Source organism: Babylonia areolata, chromosome 20, assembly GCF_041734735.1.
Source record: "Babylonia areolata isolate BAREFJ2019XMU chromosome 20, ASM4173473v1, whole genome shotgun sequence".
NCBI classification, from domain to species: Eukaryota; Metazoa; Mollusca; class Gastropoda; order Neogastropoda; family Buccinidae; genus Babylonia; species Babylonia areolata.
This window is the reverse complement of record NC_134895.1, coordinates 4,380,387-4,400,793: the sequence shown is the minus strand read 5'-3', so window position 1 is coordinate 4,400,793 and position 20,407 is coordinate 4,380,387. Positions and strand designations below refer to the sequence as shown.

General features: G+C 46.0%; 1 protein-coding gene across 3 annotated transcripts in view; it reads left to right on the top strand.

Annotated features, from left to right (window-relative positions):
- Nucleotides 1-19,738, top strand: part of LOC143294795 (uncharacterized) — a 35,713-nt gene extending 15,975 nt beyond the window's left edge. Inside the window, exons 1-3 of one of the 3 annotated variants that reach the window (XM_076606278.1) lie at nucleotides 5,079-5,232; nucleotides 10,823-12,015; nucleotides 18,141-19,738. In XM_076606278.1, the coding sequence (XP_076462393.1) occupies nucleotides 10,841-12,015; nucleotides 18,141-19,047 (2,082 nt within the window). In that variant the 5' untranslated portion in view covers nucleotides 5,079-5,232; nucleotides 10,823-10,840 and the 3' untranslated portion in view covers nucleotides 19,048-19,738. Of the gene's footprint in view, nucleotides 1-5,078; nucleotides 5,233-10,822; nucleotides 12,016-18,140 lie in introns of those variants that run through there. The other 2 variants (XM_076606279.1, XM_076606277.1) reach the window with 2 other exon arrangements.
- Nucleotides 19,739-20,407: the final 669 nt, after the last annotated feature.

Genomic DNA, 20,407 nt, shown 5'->3' with positions numbered 1-20,407 from the left:
GTAGAGTGGTTAGTGGTGGTGGTGGGTAGAGTGGTTAGTGGTGGTGGTGGGTAGAGTGGTTAGTGGTGGATAGAGTGGTTAGTGGTGGTGGTGGGTAGAGTGGTTAGTGGTGGTGGTGGGTAGAGTGGTTAGTGGTGGGTAGAGTGGTTAGTGGTGGTGGTGAGTAGAGTGGTTAGTGGTGGTGGTGAGTAGAGTGGTTAGTGGTGGTGGTGGGTAGAGTGGTTAGTGATGGTGGTGAGTAGAGTGGTTAGTGGTGGATAGAGTGGTTAGTGGTGGTGGTGGGTAGAGTGGTTAGTGGTGGTGGTGAGTAGAGTGATTAGTGGTGGTGGTGAGTAGAGTGGTTAGTGGTGGTGGTGGGTAGAGTGGTTAGTGGTGGTGGTGTGTACGTAAATATCAACAGTTGTTGACTGACAGGAGAATGGTCCAGATGTGGAGAAATCCTGCAGTCACATGGATGCACTGACTCATCAATCTTCAAAAGCTTGGGTACTCGCGTGTTTATGTGCGCGCGCGCGCGCATACACACACACACACACACACACACACACACACACACACACACACGCACGCACGCACGCACACACATACACAAACGAAACACACACACACACACACACGCACACACGCATACACAAACAAACACACACGCACACACACACACACACACACACACACACACACACACAAGCGCGCGAACACACACATACACACACACACACACACACACACACACACACACACACACACACACACACACACACACTCAGTGCGACACGCCGCAGACACAAACTGTCAGAAGGCAAGTTCAAAGACGCTTCACAAGTCAAATCTTGACAGCTCTCTCAGTCAAAGGAAACAGCTAGTCTGTGTGAGCAAAAGATGGTCAGCAATAAACCATTTCAAATCATACCCCGAAGATCTTCTGCCTGATATAAAAGAACTGGCAGGGAGGCTCCTTCTTTTAGTTCCTTCGGAAACGAATGCTATTCACGAACCTGCAAATGCATAAAACATCAAGCTTGAAGAAAAACCACCACACAGCACTGACATATCCATTACAATACAATACATCTTTATTCACCCATTTGGAGAAGGCGTCTTTTAGAGTTGAGTGATGGACGTTTTAATAATGGTGTAGGCTCGTGAATGAATGGTAGCCATTGGCGTAAAAAGAAAAAAAAAAGAAAAAGAACTGGGTTTTGACAGGTTAAAAGTAAAGAAGACAAAAAAGTGAAGGTGAAGAAAATAAAGAAAGATAATAACGCAAGAAGGAAAAAAAAGAAATAAGGAAGAAAGAAGAGCAAGGAAAGCAAGAAGGTAAAAAGTGAAAGAAAGAAATACTTGTGGAGAGGAAGCGTGTCATGGGAGTGAATGGAAATCACTGGGGAGTTTCAGTGTTGGACAATACACTTGTCACTGCATGCCAGCCCTTCCTCTCTCTATCTCTGAGTCTCTCTGTCTCTGAGTCTCTCTATCTCTGAGTCTCTCTGTCTCTGAGTCTCTCTATCTCTGAGTCTGTCTCTGAGTCTCTCTATCTCTGAGTCTCTCTGTCTCTGATTTATCTATCTCTTTGTCTCTGTTCATCTCTCTCTCTTCTCTCTCCCTCCCTCTCTCTCTCTTCCCTCCCTCTCTCTCTTCTCTCCCTCTCTCTCTTTCTTCTCTCCCTCTCTCTCTCTCCTCTCCTCCCCTTTTCAACTCCTCTCCCCCCCCTCCACCTCGGTCCCCCACCCCCCCTCCTGTTTCTCTCTCCACGATCCCTTTTCCTACTTTATTCTTCATACTTCCAACACGATCATCCCTGTTCTCTTCATACTTCCAACACGATCACCCCTGTTCTCTTCATACTTCCAACACGATCACCCCTGTTCTCTTCATACTTCCAACACGATCACCCCTGTTCTCTTCATACTTCCAACACGATCACCCCTGTTCTCTTCATACATCCAACACGATCATCCCTGTTCTCTTCATACATCCAACACGATCACCCCTGTTCTCTTCATACATCCAACACGATCACCCCTGTTCTCTTCATACTTCCAACACGATCACCGCTGTTCTCTTCATACTTCCAACACGATCATCCCTGTTCTCTTCATACTTCCAACACGATCATCCCTGTTCTCTTCATACATCCAACACGATCATCCCTGTTCTCTTCATACATCCAACACGATCACCCCTGTTCTCTTCATACATCCAACACGATCATCCCTGTTCTCTTCATACATCCAACACGATCACCCCTGTTCTCTTCATACATCCAACACGATCACCCCTGTTCTCTTCATACATCCAACACGATCACCCCTGTTCTCTTCATACATCCAACACGATCATCCCTGTTCTCTTCATACTTCCAACACGATCATCCCTGTTCTCTTCATACATCCAACATGATCATCCCTGTTCTCTTCATACATCCAACACGATCACCCCTGTTCTCTTCATACATCAACACGATCATCCCTGTTCTCTTCATACATCCAACACGATCACCCCTGTTCTCTTCATACATCCAACACGATCATCCCTGTTCTCTTCATACATCCAACACGATCATCCCTGTTCTCTTCATACATCCAACACGATCATCCCTGTTCTCTTCATACATCCAACACGATCACCCCTGTTCTCTTCATACTTCCAACACGATCACCCCTGTTCTCTTCATACTTCCAACACGATCACCCCTGTTCTCTTCATACTTCCAACACGATCATCCCTGTTCTCTTCATACTTCCAACACGATCATCCCTGTTCTCTTCATACATCCAACATGATCATCCCTGTTCTCTTCATACTTCCAACACGATCATCCCTGTTCTCTTCATACTTCCAACACGATCACCCCTGTTCTCTTCATACTTCCAACACGATCACCCCTGTTCTTTTTCAGTCCTTTGAAGATCCCACCTGACGACTGCTATGTGGCGTTCTCTTTCTGTCCTTTGAAGATCCCACCTGACGACTGCTATGTGGCGTTCTCTTTCTGTCCTTTGAAGATCCTACCTGACGACTGCTATATGGCATTCTCTTTGTGTCCTTTGTTTATTTATTTATTTATTAAGACGCATATTCTTGAAGCTCTATGCGCTTTCTCTCCTTTGAAGATCCCACCTGACGACTGCTATATGGCCATTGAATACCTTCATCAAGCGCCCTTCAGCGCTGGTCGTTGGTCTGGCAGATTGGTTTGATGGCCGATGGAAGACACGTGAATGGAAACCACTGACTGACTGCCTTTACTGTGCTTCGATCTTCTACAGGATAACCAACTTTGTCTTGTTCCCCACGTGCTGGTCTGGTCGTCAGAGCCGACTGGGCAATAGCTGGCTAGGCTGCCTGCTTGTTGGAATGCGTGTACTTGTTTGTCTCTTTGTTTGTTTAATTGTGTGTGGGTGGGGAGGGGGGAAGGGGTACGGTGGGATGCGGGAGGGAGTTGCGTCTGTGTGTGTGTGTGTGTGTGTGTGTGTGTGTGTGTGTGTGTGTGTGTGTCTGTGTGTGTGTGTGTGTGTGTGTGTGTGTGTGTGTGTGTGTGTGTGTGGAGGGGGGAGAGGGGGTGTCGTGGGGTGTGTATGTAGGCGGGTGGTTTGGGTGGATGTATGTGTATGTATGTGTGATAGGGGTGGGACATACTGACGGACACATAGACGGACACACAGTCGGACACACTTTACATGGAAACGTGTATTACATAGCTACATGGAAACGTGTATTGCACAGCTACACCAAGATCTGTACATGGAAACGTGTATTGCACAGCTACATGGAAACGTGTATTGCACAGCTACATGGAAACGTGTATTGCACAGCTACATGGAAACGTGTATTGCACAGCTACACCAAGACCTGTACATAGAAACGTGTATTGCACAGCTACACCAAGACATGTATAAGGAAACGTGTATTGCACAACTAAATGGAAACATGTATTGCACAGCTACACCAAGACCTATACATGGAAACGTGTACTGCACAGCTACATGGAAACGTGTACTGCACAGCTACATGGAAACGTGTATTACATAGCTACATGGAAACGTGTACTGCACAGCTACACCAAGACATGTACATGGAAACGTGTATTGCACAGCTACATGGAAACGTGTATTACATAGCTACATGGAAACGTGTATTGCACAGCTACACCAAGATCTGTACATGAAACGTGTGTTACACAGCTACATGGAAACGTGTATTGCACAGCTACATGGAAACGTGTATTGCACAGCTACACCAAGACCTGTACATGGAAACGTTTATTGCACAACTACATGGAAACATGTATTGCACAGCTACACCAAGACATGTACATGGAAACATGTATTGCACAGCTACATGGAAACGTGTATTGCACAGCTACATGGAAACATGTATTGCACAGCTACATGGAAACGTGTATTACACAGCTACATGGAAACGTGTATTACATAGTTACATGGAAACGTGTATTACATAGTTACATGGAAACGTGTATTACATAGCTACATGGAAACGTGTATTGCACAGCTACATGGAAACGTGTATTGCACAGCTACACGGAAACGTGTATTGCACAGCTACATGGAAACGTGTATTACATAGCTACATGGAAACGTGTATTGCACAGCTACATGGAAACGTGTATTGCACAGCTACAGGCACAGCTACATGGAAACGTGTATTGCACAGCTACATGGAAACGTGTATTGCACAGCTACATGGAAACGTGTATTGCACAGCTACATGGAAACGTGTATTGCACAGCATGAAAAAAACCCAAATCCCACTCCACAACAACCGACAAAAACGAAAAAACAAAAACAAAACGGGACCCTAACAGCTGAAAGCCAGCAGAACACTTCAGCCAAGTCTTCAAAACTGTTCCAGTCATAACCCACGTGTGGCACAGCTTTAACCCCCTTCTCACCCCTCCTTCACGGTTCCCTAGCCACTATCTCACTGGCAGAAAACCGAGTCCACTCATTATTTCGTCTTCTGTTGTCGTCAGGCGTGTGAACAGCACACGCAATAAAGCTCCATATCAGCAGATCGATAAGCTACCTAGCAGTGTTTTTGTTCTTTTTCTTTACTGGTCAGAATCAATCAATCAATCAATACAGGCCTTGCTTGCTGTGTTTGGGTTTCCACCAAGTTCCTATTGTCCTCAGCAGTACCTCCCTTCGAGCAGCCACTGGCCTTTTGGAAAAGGAATTGGGGAACCAAGCCTGTGGTTGTGTCTCGTGAGATGTATGTTTGTGTGGAGAACTTTCCTGTGCTATGAGTTGGTGACTCAGTTCTGTGTTTTGTATGGGAAGTTGTTTTCTATAATATTCTGTGTGGGAAATTTGTCCCCGTGATATGTGTATGGACTTATTAATTTTTTTCTGTAACTCTCTGTGTGTGAAGTTCCTATAATATTCTGTGTGGGAAATTTGTTCCCGTGATATGTGTATGGACTTATTTCTGTAACTCTCTGTGTGAAGTTCCTATAATATTCTGTGTGGGAAATTTGTCTCCATAATGTGTTGGGACTTATTCCCGTGACTCCGTATATATTCTGTGTTGGAAATTAGTCCCCATTGTATGTACTGGGACTGATGTCTGTGCTCTGTGTGGGAAGTTGTTCCAATATATTCTGTGTGAGAAATATGTCCCCATAGTATGTGCTGGGACTTACTTCTATGGTCTGTATGGGAAGTTGCTCCTATGTTCTGTGTGGGACATTTGTCCCCACAGTATGTGTTGCGGTTTACTTCTATGCTCCGTATCGGACGCTGCTCTTATATCACGTATTGGTAACTTCTCCTAATAGGTTATGTAATAAATTTGCCCATGGTATAAAAAAGCTGTTAGGGAAGCCGAAACCAAACCACTTCGCACAGGTACAAGTGTACGTAGTTCCTGCATCGTTATGTCGTGAAATGGGACAACAGGTACAAAACCTCTCCTTCATATGTACTCTCAAAATACGAGCAATGAAAATAGGATCTGAGCGATTTTTCAAGTTTGTATCAGTGCTATTATCATTGATTCGCCAAAGATTTATCGAATTCCGCCAAAATATGTGGCGAAACGGCTGACCAAAGCAATATTTAGAACATAACTTCATTTAAAGGTATATTGACTTGTTTAGATCACAATGTACAACGTTTCAGCCCTTGAACGATTGAAGGCTTGAAGATTAACGGACGGCAAGGAAGTGGAGGGATGACCTAGAGTTAACGCGTCCGCTTAGGAAGCGAGAGAATATGAGCGCACTGGTTCGAATTACGGCAAAGTCGCCAGTATTTTCTCCCCCTCCACTAGACTTTGATTGGTGGTCTGGACGCTAGTCATTCGGATGAGACGATAAACCGAGGTCCCGTGTGCAGCATGCACTTAGCGCACGTAAAAGAACCTACGGCAACAAAAGGGTTGTCCCTGGCAAAATTATGTAGAGAAAATCCACTTAGATAAGAAAAATAAATAAAACTGCACGCAGGAAAAAAATACAAAAAGTGGGTGGCGCTCTCAATGTAGCAACGCACTCTCCCCGGGAAGAGCAGCCCGAGAATTTCACACAGAGAAATCTGTTGTGACAAAACAGAGTCACACACTACAGTACAATACATGGTGCGCTCAGCTGAAAGGTGATCATTTCGCCTTCTTATTTATTTATTTATTTATTTATTATCATTATTACTATTTTATTATTATTATCATTACTACTACCTTTTTATATCATAATTATTATTTAGTTATTTATTTATGTAAGCTTATCTATTATTTATTCACTTTTTTTTTTCTCAAGGCCTGACTAAGGGCGTTGGGTTACGCTGCTGGTCAGGCATCTGCTTGGCAGACGTGGTGTAGCGTATATGGAGTTGTCCGAACGCAGTGACGCCTCCTTGAGCTACTGAAACTGAAACTGAAACTTAAAAACCTGGGGGGAGAAAACAAGCAGGTGTGGGGGTTGAGCTAATATAGACCTGTCACCGCCTGAGCCGGAGAAGTGTGACAAGGGAGGAGGTGAGGGGGGTGATGGGAGGGGTGGTGGTGGTGGTGGTGGTAAGTACAGGCTGAGTTCCTTCTGCTGGCCCTGTGCTCAGGGAGCGTGTCAACAGCTTCCGTCTTCTCCCAACACAAACGGGTGGGCGTTAGGGACCCACCTTGGAAGTGTTGCAACACTACACATTTTTTTATTTTTTATATTTTTTTAACATTATAGTTATTATTTATTTATATATTTATTTGTGTAAGCTTAGCTATTATTTATCACCTTTGTTTAACATTATAGTTATTATTTATTTATTTATTTATGTATGTATTTATTTATTTATTTATTTGTGTAAGCTTATCTATTATTTATTCACCTTTTTTTTTTCCTCAAGGCCTGACTAAGCGCGTTGGGTTACGCTGCTGGTCAGGCATCTGCTTGGCAGATGTGGTGTAGCGTATATGGATATGTCCCAACGCAGTGACGCCTCCTTGAGCTACTGAAACAGAAACTGAAACTATACCATCCCAGAGTTTGTCACTGGCGAATGCTGAGTTGCGTGGGACAGAGGGTTGGGGTGGGTAGGGGGGGTAGAGAAAGAGGGGGTAGAGATGGGGACAGAGGTTTTGATATGTTTGTATCATCAGTTTTCACCCTCTAGTCGCCGCTACAACTACTGCTGCTGCCACCACCACTACAACATCAACTACTGCTACTAGTGCTGCTGCTGCTGCTGCTGCTGCTGCTACTGCTGCTACTAATTCTACTACTACTACTACTACTACTTCTACTACTACTGCTACTACTGCTGCTGCCACTACTACTACTGCTGTTGCTACTACTACTACTTCTACTACTGCTGCTGCTGCTGCTGGCAACAGATAATGATAATGATGATAATGACAATGAAAGACGATAAAATCAATGATTATTTAGAGAGCAGTACAAAACATGTCTCTGGGAGGACAAGAGAGACGAGGCTCAACAATTATACAATGTGACAGAATAACATATGACATCACCAGAGTATGATACGAAATGACACACTACAGTAGAGACACACATGGCACACTACAGTGGAATAACATGACACGCATAGAGTAGAATAACATGACACACTACAGCAGAATATCACATGACACACCAGAGGAAATACTGCATCCATGAAAACGAAAAAAAAAATTGAGCATTACGGGTATGGTCCTTAGGACAGAACTTCAGCAATACAACACAGCTATCAGGGAATTAATATCGCAAGACGGGAGAGTGGCATAGGTAAGTGGAAGTGAGTTGCCGGCATTGACCAAACAGTTTCTGGCCGGTCCTCTATTTCAATCTTCGTGGAGCAGCAAGAGTTAGAGCTGGCTTCAGAAGCCAGACTCCCCCCACACAGTCACAGACACGTATTGCAGATTGCAAGACAGCTGGGTTAACTCTCTCCATACGAACGGCAAAAGAGACGACGTTAACAGCGTTTCATCCCAATTACCATCATCAAAATATTGCAAGCGAGACGCTCTTATGCTGAAGAGGTGAATGTTGACAAAGAATACCACAGTTCTGACGACGGAAGCTAAAGGTTGGGTCATTCAGACACCCACTGGACATCTGAGGGGTCTGTGTAGAGGAGAAGAGAGGACTGGCCGTACTGAGTGAGTTAACTTTGTGTCTATCCATACCGCTTTGTCGGTTAGTGACGGAAGACGTGAAGTGGTTTAGTCACTTCGACACTTAGATCGATAGCATCCAGCATGAAGCGTCGATGGTTTATGCCCGGACTGTGAAATTGCTTTTCCGTGTTCCGGGGTGGGTAGTATTCCTCTTAGACCTCCACCTTTAGTGCTTGGACCCTTTACACACAGTTTGATATTGGTGGCTCATGTATATGTATTTCTCTGTTTTTTTTTTTGTTACAACAGATTTCTCTGTGTGAAATCTTTGTTGCTCTCCCCAGGGAGAGCTCGTCGCTACACTGAGAGCGCCACACATCTTTTTTATATTTTTTTTTCCTGCGTGCAGTTTTATTTGTTTTTCCTGTCGAAGTGGATTTTTCTACATAATTTTGCCAGGGACAATCCTTTCGTTGCCGTGGGTTCTTTTACGTGCGCTAAGTGCATGCTGCACACGGGACCTCGGTTTATCGTCTCATTCGAATGACTAGCGATCAGACCAGGGGGAGGCGAAAGGGGAAATGAAAGGGAGAGGAAAAAGAGAGGAAGGGAGAGAGGAAGGGAGAGAGGAAAGGGGAGAGGAAAGGGAGAGGAAAGGGGAGAGGAAGGGGGAGAGGAAAGGGGGAGGAAAGGGAGAGGAAGGGGGAGAGGAAAGGGAGAGGAAGGGGGAGGAAAGGGAGAGGAAGGGGGAGAGGAAAGGGAGAGGAAGGGGGAGGAAAGGGAGAGGAAGGGGGAGAGGAAGGGGGAGGAAGGGGGAGGAAAGGGAGAGGAAGGGGGAGAGGAAGGGGGAGGAAAGGGAGAGAGGAAGGGGGAGGGGAAAAGGAGAGGAAAGGGGGAGAGGAAGGGGGAGGGGAATGGGGAGAGGAAGGGGGAGAGGAAAGGGGGAGAGGAAAAGGAGAGGAAAGGGGGAGAGGAAAAGGGGAGGAAAGGGGGAGAGGAGAGGGGGAGAGGAAAGAGGAAAGGGGGAGAGGAAAGGGGGAGAGGAGAGGGGGAGAGGAAAGAGGAAAAGGAGAGGAAAGGGGGAGAGGAAAAGGAGAGGAAGGCGAAGAGGAAGGGGTAGGGGAAGGGGAGAGGAAGGGGGAGGGGAAGGAGGAAAGGAAATGGAGAGGAGGGAGAGGGGAAGAGGGAGAGGAAAAGGAGAGGAATGGGGAGAGGAAGGGGGAGAGGAAAGGGGAGAGGAAGGCGAAGAGGAAGGGAGGGGGGCAATGGTAGGGCTGTAACTTACTGTCATAAAGCTGAGAAATAATATAGCAAAGTGAGCAGAACAAATCCAGAATCGTGTTGTTATTGTTGATATTGCAGACCCTGCGACACAATACAATACAATACAATACAATACAATACAATACAACACAATGCAATATCACTGTGCTCATCCCTCACAGGGGAAGGGTTTAACCCTTCCATCGCCAGTCAATTCAGAGTGCAAATTCCCTTGTGCTATAAACACAGAAAAGATGGTGTCTAAGAATAGCTGGGAATTCCTCTTGCCATGTGTAGAAAATACGGCCTTGACCTACCACCGAAATTAAAAGCAGTAGGTTCATGGATAACAGACCCATGATCTGGTCACCCTTCAGTGACATGGGTCCTCTACCCAGCTTGTGCATAAATGCGAGTCTGGCGGTGAAAGGGTTAAGAGACAAAGACCTGGAGCCCTCAGTGCAGCGCCAACACACAGTTAAAGTGCAAGTCGGTTCACTTTTTCTGTCTTTCTCTCTTTCTTTCTCTATTACTTCACTTGATTCACAACGAGCGTGGATTGGGGAGGAACCACAGAGAACCCACCTCATGAATTCCCCAGCCACTGCAGACGTCAGTACGTCAAGGGGGACATACCCTGACTCAACCGCTTCTCCTGTATTTTTTTCTTTTCTTATCCTTCCCCCCCCCCCCCCCCCCCCCCGCAGTTCGTTTCATTTCATTATCAATTGGCTTACTTTAACAAAAAGAAAAGAAAGAAATTCATTTATTTAGCTATTTGTTTAACGATTTATTGATTGAATTATGTATCCATTTAGTTGTTTATACTTAAAAAAAAATCTTCCTCAAGGCCTGACTAAGCGCGTTGGGTTACGCTGCTGGTCAGGCATCTGCTTAGCAGATGTGGTGCAGCGTATGTGGATTTGTCCGAACGCAGTGACATTTCCTTCAGTACCTGACCTGAACTGAACTCCTCCTGTCCTTGCAGGCCCCAGAGACGTGAGCCATGAGTGTGTCCACGGCGCCCAGGAGACCACTTCACAACAGACCCCCCACCCCGGGGCCCACCAAGCTCACACCCGCCCGGTGCAGGCTGCAATGGGATGAGGATGAGGAAGAGGATCCCACCCCAACCACCACCACCACCACCTCCTCCACCACCACCTCCTCCACCCCTACGGAGGAAGGGCTCACAGAGTCGTGCCAGAGTTTCCCGAGCTCCAGCCAGAGTTCCATCACCCTCCACCACCACCAGAACCAGAACCAGCATCAGCATCAAAGTGACGACACCCACCCTCCCCGGAACAGCCAGCCCAGACTCCCTGACCGGGCCAGGTCCGCCCGCGCAGAGAGCTGCCTCCTGAAGGAACGCAGCCGCAGACTGTTCAACACGGTGCTGCAGCTGGAGCTGGAGCAATCCCACCAGCAGCAGTTATACGCCTCGTCCTCCATTGCTTCTTCTTCTTCTTTTTCTTCTTCTCCCCATCCTTCTCAGGGATCCCCCTCTCAGGTCCCGGAAATCAGCCTGACCTCCAGACCAATGACGTCAGAGTGGAGGGGCAGCAGGGGGAGGAGGGGGGAGGAGGAGACGTGGGGGAGGCCCCCACACCCACACCCCCACCCACTCACCAACGGACCGACACGGAATGGCAGTATCCTGTACAACAGCCACAGATCCTTGCTGCTCAGCTCCATGCGGACCCGCCGTCCCGGCACTGAGACCTCCACCACCCCCACCACCTCCTCCTTATCATCCTCCTCAGGGAGGTTCGACCACCTGCGAGGCAGCCCGTGGCAGCACCCGGACATCCAGAGAACCCTGGAGCTCAGCAACTGCGAGTACCGGGTAGGGGTGCTGTCCCCTTCCTGCCGCCCCACCCACCCCGCCACCCACTCCCCGCTCTCCCCCCGTTTCGTCACGCTGATCCCGGTGACGTCACACATCTCTGACGTCATCCAGGAGGAGGAGGAAGAGAGCAACGACTGTGACGTCAGCGTCAAAGTAGAGCCAGTCTTGGCGGAGGAGGAGGAGGAGGAGATACTGGGATCCAATACAGCCGGGTCAAGGTCACAGAAGAAGAGGTCAGGGCCGTGCAGGTCAAAGCGGTCTGCAGGCGGGGGCGGCGCCCGACAGACGGAGTCCCGAGGGAAGGAGAAGGAGGCTGGTGTTGGTGGTGACAGGTGAGGTCTTTGTCTTGTTGGAGAGATTGTCGTCACTTGTTACTGACTTTTTTTTCTTCTTCGTGTTTTTCATACTGTTATTGGGTTTTTGTTTTGTGTTTGTTGTTGTTGTTTTTTTTGTTATGATGATGGTGATGGAGGTGATGATGGTGATTGTGGTGGTGGTGGCGGTGGTGATATTGATGATGATGATGATGATGACGATGTCATTGTCACAGTAGCTCTATGGTGATGGTAATAAGTGCGCGTGCGTGTGCGTATCCGTGGAGTGTGTGTGCTGTATGTGTGACACACACACACACACACACACACACACACACACACATATATATATATATATATATATATATATATACGGATAATTTATTCATACATAGGCCATTGCCCCTCATGAAGGGGTACATACACATGATCATGTAAGAAAAACAACAAGAAATAAGCGGTCATATCATCAAGAACAAACTTCAGTATTCTAAGACATCAGAGCTGATCGCAGTCTAAATGCTTTAAGCAAAAAAGTTGAAAAATTGCGAATGTTCTGTTCATGCCGAGAAACCATGAGTAACGCTAATCTAAGCTGGCTGGGAAATTTATAGACTTTGGATGATATATACCTTTGTTCTTAAGTCATGCAGGACAGGGCAAGTTAGGACGAAATGCATTTCATTTTCTTCTTCCTTGTTGCAAAGTTTGCGCATTAGTTCGGTTGCAATTTGTGTTCTATATCGGTGATAGTGTTCTGGAATTTCAGAAATACTAAGCCTGAATCTTGCCATTGAATACTTTAAGTGTCGATCTATGTTAAAACGTAAAAATCCTTTTTGATATCCGGTACGGTGCAGGATGTTCTGTAAATATTAAATTTCTCGCTGTTACTAACATGAAAATCCCATTCCAGTCATCTGCATGCAACTACCCTTTCTCCAAACACTCTAAAAAATTCCTAAACGTAACCAAATCTAAAAAAGAGAGATAATTTACAGCGGAGGTTTGAAACCCAGTTTCTTTTGTCACGTGCATCCAGATCAAGTAAAAAGTGTAGTAATCTAGACTCATGCATTCTCGTTAACTTCAGCCAATAACTTATACTCTTATACATGAATTTACATAGATAGGGTACCTGTTTGTTTCTCCATATACAAAATCGTTAGGTGTTCGCATTTCTACTCCTAAAAACCTTTTTAGCCTAAACAAAATGTACTTGTTCACAAAGAAATGCTGCATTATCTGAATTCCATATCTCAGCACCATATTGTGACATGGGTTTAACTTGTGAATCAAATAACTTTGAAAGCGCATTCAGGGAATTATTTTTCAACTTGTATAATTCCTGTAGAATACACAAGGCGTTTTTGGCTCTACTGGCTAGATCAGCACATCCTGCCACAAAACTCAGTCTTGTAGCAAAATTAGTTCCTAAATATTTGCATGCATTCACTACAGGCATAGATGCTCCATTACAAATCCATCTTTCTCTGGCAGCTAAGTAACCCCCCTTTTCTAAATACTATAATACATTATTACTTTTACTCATGTTCACTTTTAAATGCAGCGCAGAGGCTGCACGAGACGAAGTATTCAGCTGCTTTTGTAAGCCAATAACGGTTTCAGACAATAAGGCACCATCATCAGCCAATAACAATAAAAACAACTCTACATAGTCATGTGTTGCACCATGTTTTCCCTCTCTAATAATTTCTAATGCTAACTCATTAATGAACAAAGAAAACAACACAGGACTACAGGCATCTCCTTGCTTCACGCCTCGGCTACAGTTAATGTAATCAGTCAATTTAGCTCTGCATCAAACTCTGGCTTTGACACTGACAGAATGCTATGAATACATCTATGAAGCTTACCTTTTACACCATTCTTCCAGAGTATAGGGCACAGTGATTTTCTATCTGCAGAATCAAAACCCTTTTCGAAATCGATGAATTCAACATGCAAATAACGATTCAGACAGAACTGTTTCTGTATCAGTGCTAACAGTGTAAACATGAATTATGATCAACAGTAGAATAAGCCTTTTTTAAAACCTTGCTTAGTGCTCTCCTGTCCAGTTTGATTATTTTATCCATTCTTGAAGTCTGTTACTGATAATTGTACTGTATGTTTTGCTACTAACGTCATACAGAGATATGCCACCACATGCACACAGGCACACACACGCAAAAACAAATATTCAAAACACACACACACACACACACACACACACACACACACACACACACACACACACACACAAACAAACAAACAAACACACATATACACACACAGAGTCTCAAATTTAACAACTCACACACGTAAGTCATTGGCCAAGACAAAACCAGACAGAACCGAAAAAAAAAAAAAAAAATAAAAAAAGTAAGGAAGGAAGAAAAGAAACACAGAAAGAGACAATTCAAACACACTGAGAGAAGAAGCAGAAGAAGAAGAAGAAGAAGAAGAAGAAGAAAGAAAGAAAGAAAGAAAGAAAGAACCATCTGAACGTCTCCTTTCAACAGAAAAGCGATCTGCCCGTGATAACAGCTTGCGAGCCATTCAAGTGGAAGTATGGCCCCCACACACAACACGCGGATTGAGCAATTGTCTGGTATGTCAGCGGTAGAGCTTGACCTTCTGGCATTATGACAGTGTGTGTGTGTGTGTGTGTGTGTGTGTGTGTGTGTGTGTGTGTGTGAGTGTGTGGGGGGATGGGGGGAGGGGGGGCGGTCTGTGTGTGTGTTTGGGGTGTCCAGGTTCAAACGCCCATTGTGAAAACCACAGGTGTTCCTTTTGTCAAGTCAGGTCTGTCTCTGTGTGTCTGTGTGTGAACGGGTCTTGTATACGTTCTGCTCCTGGAGAAAGGGGACACCACACACACACACACACACACACACACACGCATTTCACACACACAGCATACACACACACACACACACACACACACACACACACACACACACACACATATATATACACGTGCGCACACGCGAGTTGTGGAGGGTGGGTGGTGGGAAGAGATCCGAATCCAGAGGGGAGGAAGGGGGAGGGGGAGGGGGAGGGGGTAGAGTGAGAGAGACAGAGACAGAGAGAGAGAGAGAGAGAGAGAGAGAGAGAGACAGAGACAGAGAGAGAGAGAGAGACAGAGACAGAGAGAGAGACAGAGACAGACAGAGACAGAGAGAGAGAGACAGACAGAGACAGAGACACAAAGAGAGAGAGAGAGAGAGAGAGAGAGACAGAGACACAGAGAGAAAGACAGAGGCAGAGAGACATAGACAGAAATAGATAAGCACACAAACAGGCAGACAGACAGAGAAAGAGATGGTCACATAACAATTGCCCGTGGCAAGTATTTTTTTTAATATTTTTTTATAATTATATATATATATATATTTTAATTTTTTCCTATTTATTCATATTATTTTTTTTACACAGGAATGACCCTTTCTGCCACGTTCCAATCAGACGCCCAATGGCCCAGGTTGCTACACGGGTCACTGACCAGCCGTCTTTACTACTACACGTACTGTTTATTGCACACGCTTCATTGACTGTGGGCTTAGGCACTGTCACTCTCATGTGGCCAGCCCTCTGCTTGTCACTTTCACTTCTCTCTCACAGCGGTGTTACAGCGTCAAAGTGCACCCCCTTGCTATGTTATTTTACCCCCCCCCCCCCCGGGGGGGTCGTCATTCTGGCCGTGGCTCTCCCAGGTGGAAATTACTCTCCTTCTGCGGGTCTGATGATGCTGCGGAAAAAAAAGGAAGAGGGGTGGTGATGGTGGTGGTGTTGAGGGTGGGAGGGTGTGGGGGGGTGTTGGGGGAGGGGGGGGGAGTCATTGTGGGCTGGCCTTCACTGACCTCCTCTTCTGACTTAACTGTCTCCATTACAGCCGTTCCGGAAGTGAACTTTGGGGAAGTTCTGCTTTGACGGTCTGTATTGGTATTAAAAAATGATAATAATAATGGTAATAATAATGATTACAATACTACTACTCCTACTACTACTGATGATGATGATGATGATAATAGTAGTACTAAATATACTACTACTACTACTGACAATGATAAAAATGATAATGATAATGATGATGATGATAATAATGATACTACTACTACTACTACTACTACTACTACTACTAATGATAATGATAATAATAATGATTTCATTTATATAGCGCCCAATCAAATAAATTTACTCAAAGCGCTTTACAATTATAATAGTTCCAATTAAAAAAAAAAGAAAAAAGAAAAAAAAAAGAAAAAAGAAAAGAAAAAGAGAAACAGATTCTAACTGGGTTAAACTTACCCCCTTGGGAGCCATTTCAATCAGTTCTATAATGACCCCCATGTGCACAACGGGGATGGGTACAATCCAGGTTAGGGGGTAAAGGGTCACATCTGACCGGTAGCACTTTACCCACGAGGAGTCACTCCACGCTAGTTTACACAGAACCCAGAGTTAATCTCAGCTGGACAGATTTGACCCCGGGGTAAAAACAATATACAGCGGGGAGGTGCGGATAGGCTGCTACACCGGTAATCGGTTGTAAGTGCCTGTTGAGTGTTTGGCACCACAGGGGGCGGTGGTGTGAAAGTGACTTTGATGTGGACTGGGGGAGGGGGTGGGGTGGGGTGAGGGTTGAGGGCAGGGATTGTTGTAAGCTGGACTGACTACCAATCGGTTGACGGGTCTAATGACAGATTAACCCCTCGTGCTTTTCCGTTTCTCTTTGATGCAAAAAAAAGACAGAAAGCAATGGAAGGGGGTTGAGGGGGTTGGGGGTGGGGGATTGGGGGGAGGGGGGTGGGGTGGGAGGAGAGACAGCAAAATACGGATAACAAAAAGAAGTCACAAGAAATAAAATGCAGAAAGACACAAGAGCTAAAGAAAGAATGAAAGAAAGGATAAAAGGAGCAGAAGAAAGAAGATACACAAAGAAAGGAACATTCATCAGAGAGAGAAAGTAACAGTGACAAGAGTATAACCAAGAATGAACGAAAGGAAGAAAGGAAGCAGGAAGAAAAAGAAGGTTAACTCTCTCCATACGAACGGCGAAAGAGACGACGTTAACAGCGTTTCACCCCAATTACCATCATCAAAATATTGCAAGCGGAAGGTGAATGTTGACAAAGAATACCACAATTCTGACGATGGAAGCTAAAGGTTGGGTCATTGAGACACCCACTGGACATCCGAGGTGTCTGTGTAGAGGAGAAGAGAGGACTGGCCGTACTGAGTGAGTTAAATTAAAACCCTTTCACTGCCAAACTCGCAGTTATGCAGCAGCTTGGTAGAGGACCCATGTCACTGAAGGGTGACCAGATCATGGGTCTGTTATCCATGAACATACTGCTCTTTATATTCGAGGCCATATTTTCTACATATTATCACAGGGGGAATCCCCAGCTATTCTTAGACTCCATATTTTCTGTGTTTGTAGCACAAGGGAATTTTGCACGCTAAATTGACTGGCGATGAAAGGGTATAAAGACAATCGCAAAAAAAAAAAAAAAAAAAAAAAAAAAGGAACGAAAATAACAGTAATAAAGAAAAAGAAAGACCTGGAGAGAAGGGTTTGGAAACAAAGAAATCAGACAAAACGAAGGGCCTGTAATAATAGAGGAAAGTGAAAGAAAACCAAAACATTTTCTTTTTTAAGAAAAAAAAGAGAAAAAAAAGAAAAGAACAACGGAATACGGAATAAAAACAACTGGGAACAAAACAAAAGAAAGAAAACGACAAAAGAAACAAAAACGGAATAAACAGTGACAAACTCCTCAACTGACCAAGATTCTCTGCTGCACGCACGCCACCCCTCCTCAATTGACCAAGATTCTCTGCTGCACGCACGCCACCCCTCCTCAACTGACCAAGATTCTCTGCTGCACGCACGCCACCCCTCCTCAACTGACCAAGATTCTCTGCTGCACGCACGCCAGTCTGAAAGACCCTCCACCCCCTACCCCCCGAACCTGCAACGCCCCCCATCCCCTCCCCCCCCCCCCCCTGTGGACATAACCCCGGACATGAACAAGACAGTTTTCTTTCTTTTCTTTTTATTTTCTCCCCCTTTCTTTCTCTTTAGCTATTTATCTATTTTTCTTCTTCTTTTTTGTCGAATCTGTCCTCACCAGAAGAGCTGCTCGTCCAACACGATGGACGCCTCCAGAAGCTGTGCCCCGGGTCAACCTGATGGGGGTCCCCCCGGACGAGGAGGAAGTCCTCACCACCAACAGCTCAGCCCCTCCTCCCTACTCCTCCTCGTCCGCCACCTCAACAGACCCCCCCACCCTTCTCAAGGCGAGCCAGAGGCCCCAGGCCTTGCTCTCAGTGCCCGGTTCCTCCTCCTCCAAGAGACAGTCCAGCGCCAAGAAGAGGACCACCACCCCCACTCCCTCGCCCTCCCCATCCAGACCTTCCAGCTGCCGATCAGACGCCTCCTCCGCCATCTCCTCACGCACGCCCCGCCCCCGCTGCTGGGTGGATGACGTCACCATCTCCAGCAATGACGACGACGGGGAGTCCGTGGCGGAGAGGCACCGCTCCCTTCAGCAGGACCTCGTGGAGGGCAAGGTCGGGCGCGGTGGGGAAGATCGCGCCGCCAGCAAAACCCAAGGTCAAGGTCGGGGGCTGACTCCGGGTCATGGGTCACCGCAGCGCGGGAGCTCTCCTCTTCCGAACCAAGGGAGGAAACAAGGAGGGAACGTCTCCAAAAGGGCAACCACCAGCCCCAACCCTCCAGTGTCCAGGCCCGCCCCCGGAGCTACCGGGAAACCCGGGGCCAAACAGCCTTCCGGGTCAAAGGTGGAAGGGGTCAAGGACGCTGCTATGATGAGAGGGAGAGGTCGGAGGTCAGGGTTTGGGGTTGGGGTGCGTGTGGCGCCTGACGGTGGCGACAAGGAGGAGGAGGAGGAGGAGGAGGCGGCATTGCCTCGCTTCCTGTGTCCCAGCTCGGAGAGCAAGTCTCGGCAAGCGGCTCTCAAGGAGTGGCTGGTCAAGACGTCCTTCTCCGCTGCCTGCCGAACTGTGCCTCTCATGTGATTCTGCTGGATTTTTCTTGTTGTTGTTTTGTTTTCGTGTTTTATTTTGTTGTTGCTGGTCACTTTTTTTCCTTGTTGTTTTTGTGCTGTTACTATTCTTTGTTTTGTTACGTTTTGTTGTATATATATATAAAGATCACATGCAGGAAACAGACACATTCACTAGTGACACTACACACGAAACATTCAAAATCCAACAACACGTAACGTGCGACAGCAGCAACATCATTTACCTACTGTTCTGTAATAAATGCAAGCAAGCACAATATATAGGAGAAACAAAGAACACTCTCAAGACAAGATTCTACTTACACCGCAATCACATCAAACAGAACACAGGCACCCTACTCACACGCCACTTCAACCAATCCAACCACACAATCACTAACATGAAATGTATCATCATAGAACATATTCACGGAAATTCACACACAGTCAGACAAACCAGGGAAAAAAAGTGGATGGACAGACTGAAAACAGTGGCACCTTACGGGCTGAACATTCGGGACTAATAGCCATAAGGAGGTCCCTGTGGTTGCGTTTGTAGGGTGTTTGTGGGGTGGTGAGGACAATGATAGAGGATTCTCTCTCTCTCTCTCTCTCTCTCTCTCTGTGTGTGTGTTAGTGTCTGCCTTCTCTCCACCTGTCCGTCTGTCTCTCCCTCTCCCTCTTTCTCCCCCCCTCTCTCTCCCCTCTCTCTTTATCTCTCCATCCTCTCTCTCTCTCTCCCTCCCTCCCTCTCTCTCTCTCTCTCTCTCTCTCTCATTGTCAGCCATCTGTCCGTCTGTCCCTCCCCTCTCTCCTTATTTCTCCCCCCCCCTCTCTCTCGCTGTCTGTCTCTCTCTGTCTTTCCCTCTCTCTCCTCTTCTCTCACAGTCCCTTCTCCCTCCCTGACCCCCTCCCTCTCTGTCTCTCTTTCTTTTTCCCTCTCCTTCTATTATCTGCCCATCTATTTTTTCTCGACCTCTCTCTCGTCCTCTCTGACTACTTTACTCACCAGCCTCTCTTCCTATTCCCCAAGCAACACTTCACACTGTTCTTTTCATGTTGCATGCCCTGGATGCAGTTTTTACATGAGCTTTTTTCATGAGCTTTGTTGACCTTTTTGTTTTCTTTGTTGGTGTGTATGTTGCATTTTGACATACCAGTGAACGCCCTTGACGAAGACCAGTGGTCGAAACCGGTCGGGCATGTGAGAAACTGTTCTGTTGTTTTCCTTTTTTTCTATTGTTATATTATATATATATATATATATATATATATATATATATATATATATATATATATATATATATATATATATATATATGATAGTTTTGTTGTAGATATATAAACGATAGTCAGTCGTGTCCGACTATGCT